The sequence below is a fragment of the Galendromus occidentalis genome, unplaced genomic scaffold (genome assembly GCF_000255335.2).
Source record: "Galendromus occidentalis unplaced genomic scaffold, Mocc_1.1 scf7180000076421, whole genome shotgun sequence".
NCBI lineage: Eukaryota > Metazoa > Arthropoda > Arachnida > Mesostigmata > Phytoseiidae > Galendromus > Galendromus occidentalis.
In genome coordinates, this window is record NW_003804410.1 from 525,572 (window position 1) to 528,737 (window position 3,166).

The following is a 3,166-nucleotide window of genomic DNA, read 5'->3' on the forward strand; positions in this document are numbered from 1 at the left end:
AGAAGAGCGGGAGCACTCACGTTTAAGAGTCGTGAATGGATTGCTTCGGAAAAATGGAAAACTCCCACCAGCTCGTCCGCTTTTCCTCGGAACCGATGCGCGACTTCCAGTCATTCATAGCCGTGGACGGAAACGCCGCGAGACGAGGAATCGCGGAGACTCTTAACGCCATGAAAATGGACGTATCCTTCCGCAATACTCAACGTTGTACATATCTAAAACTCCGAGTGCGTTTTTTTCGCGCATGTAAACGCTGATGCTGCTTCCATCAGTGTACGAGCCCGTCCGTATCTGACATCATCGGAGATTGGAACGTTCCTCCGCTCAACGGGGAGCCACACTGGAATAACTATAAGTAGTTCCTCCGAAATAGTCACCGATCGCCGTAGAGTTCGGGAATGCGCCGCCTTAACAGACTCCGAGTTCAATTCCGGAGCTAGGGGACTCGATTGGAGCGTCTCGATATTGCATCCTGGACCGCCTCACCTGACAGCTTTGGCCTGCGGTAGCGAAAATTAAGGATTCTCTGTCCGGGTCCGTGTTCTCCCGAATGCGATATCCTGACTGACATCAAGGATGGCATATCGGTTTGCGGTATAATTATACCCACTGACCTGCTTGACCCTTCGTCAGAATCAGAGCCGTGCTCGCTGGTTGCTTTTCTCCGTTTGTAGTTCGCCGATTGAGAGAAATCACTCCCTTACTCCGATGTGCATTTGCGTCCACACAGTGAGATCAGCATTTCGATCGATACTGTTGAGAGCTGGAGAGCGCTCATGCCTCAAACACGATCCCGGCTCAACGACCGATGATGTGAAATTCATTTGGTGACAAATGTTACTTGACACTCTGATGTTCATCGATCGTCCGGCTAGCTCTTGCTGTCGGTGGCTCAAGGTCGTACCGGAGCTCAGGTTCGCTTTTATCAGAGCGAGCGCTTACGCAATTGCTCGCAATAGAGTCGATGATTTCGAATTTCATGACAGACAGTTCGAGTGAAATTCGCGGAACTTTAGCCTCATATCGGCGATCGGAGTCACTTGCAAGCGAAAACTTTTAGCATCGCAAACTTGGGATCGCTCGGGCGGTCTATTTGATCGGTGTCTGAGCTACTCCCGGAGACTGATTGGCGCCTCATCGTCTACGCTCGTCACTCAGCGGGCCGCTTGCGAATCGAGGCTAGATGCAATGAACTCCGTTGATGTTCCGTGTGATCGACCCGCGATTCATAAAGTTCGCGGTTCTTCATCAAGCGGAGCGTGTCGGCATGTTGTCACGTTAAGGTCAGCGGCCCAGAACTTGCCCGCCACGGTTCGGTTGAATGTCCTCCATGTCCTTTTTTTTTCTTTGAGATCGTCTTTCTCGGATCATCGTGTTTTTCCAGCTGGTGGGAGCCTTCCCATCGTATCTGTCCCGCCAGAACGACTGCCACGGGACACGCAGGCAGCACCGGGTTTATATCCAATTGTTTCGGGAACTCTTCTTTCTTTTAGTCAAGGAAGTCCCCGATTGACAGTGGACGATGACCATAGATGGTGATAGATTCATCCAGAACCCCTTGCGAGAGTCATACCGAACGGTGCTGAATCTAATCGGATCGTTTTCCGATTCTATCGGGCCGTGAGAGCGCCGACGATGGAATCCGAGAGGAATGAGAAGTTCTCGATTCGATAACAGTGGAAACGCCACTGGAAAACGCCTCCCGTTCGAGAGCACCGCTCCGAGCTGGCTGAGCGAGTTCACGGACTGCTCCGGCGGTGATTCGAGCGATTGGATCGAGAGAATATCAAGCGTGAAAATGACCGATGCCGTTGAACAACAACTGGATCCTTCGGGAACTTCTCCAGACAACGCGGAGGAAACGCGCGACGGAGGCGTGCAAAGTGAATTTCCTCTCGGGTGCACCGGAAGCCCAGAACTTCCGGAATCGGCCAAGGTAAGCTTTCGTGAGTGACGGTTCCTCGAAAACCGACTTCCCGCCGCAAAGCCGTCCGTGTCGGTACGATAGAGTAACATTTTCGCGGACAAGACTGACATAATCGTAGAACTCATGCGACATTGAGGAATCTCGCAGAGTCGCGCCGTTCTGATCTGCCGTAGGTTCGACTCTGCCGCAATGCTGACGTGATCCCAATCTCGATAGTCAGCCCTTGATGGGAGGGAGAGGATCACATTGCCCCGATTTCAGGATGAAATATCAGATGCGTCGAATGACGCAGATGAAGAACCTGTACCCACGTCAGAGAGAACCAATTCGGGGGGCCGAGACAGCATCAGTTTGCAACGAGTGGCCAGCGTTGAGGAAATCAGCCGTGCGATGGCCAAAGCGGAAAAGTCCCGGCCGAGGAGGAGACGTCAAGAATCCGAAACCATGCAGAAATGGAAAGAAGAATTCGAGGAAAGGCTCAAAAAGAAAGACGAACTCGAGTCTGAAGCTATAGAGCAGCTCCGCATCCAAGCAGACAACGAGAAAACGCAATGGTACGTGTTGCACAGCAGACCCTGTTCCTTAGTTTCCAAGCGGGAGCTATTCCATGCCCGCATTTTCTCAGGGCTCCGACCCTGTGCGACTCGGAGAATGCGAATTAGTACACTACGGCGGGGATAATTATTCTCGGATGCTCTTTTATCCGAGCAGAATCGAATCGTATCGCATCTGACAAGACTTTCTTTCCAGGTACGAACAATGGCGGAAAGAACTAGCTGAGAGACGGAAGCAACACATGCGCGAACGAGAAGAAGCCTCCGATCAGGTGGACGAGGACGTTTGGATCAAAATGAGTAGGCTGGCGAAATCTTTAAACAGTCGGAAAAACTCACAAGATCTCAACAGATTGAAGGCTTTCTCAAGGCTTCTGGACGACCCTCCGAGAACCTATGGCGCCGTCCCCATGACAAGATGATAATTAGGGCTCATTGAAGAAATCGAATGACATAAACTCCTTTTATCTCTTTTTTTTATGAAGTTCCTGCCCTTGAAAGTCACGGACATCCGATAACGTTGATTCGCCGCCGTACGCTCGCAAGGTTTCCTAGAGGGACTCCGAAATCAGGTCCACCGGCATAAAGAGGGAATAGGCGCTCCTTGGAGGTAGCCAACAGGGGAAACGACTTATTCGAGGCGAACTCGATAAGCCTTTCGCGGAGCTATCGGCCGGAATGGACT

The 3,166-nt window shown here is 51.5% G+C and overlaps 1 protein-coding gene across 1 annotated transcript; it reads left to right on the forward strand.

Moving 5' to 3' along the window:
- The first annotated feature begins 1,741 nt into the window (after positions 1–1,741).
- Positions 1,742–2,903, forward strand: LOC100905121 (microfibrillar-associated protein 1). The gene is made up of 3 exons (XM_003739172.3): positions 1,742–1,936; positions 2,189–2,481; positions 2,678–2,903. The coding sequence occupies exons 1-3, from the start codon at positions 1,799–1,801 to the stop codon at positions 2,901–2,903; spliced, it is 657 nt and encodes a 218-aa protein (XP_003739220.1). The 5' UTR covers positions 1,742–1,798.
- Positions 2,904–3,166: the final 263 nt, after the last annotated feature.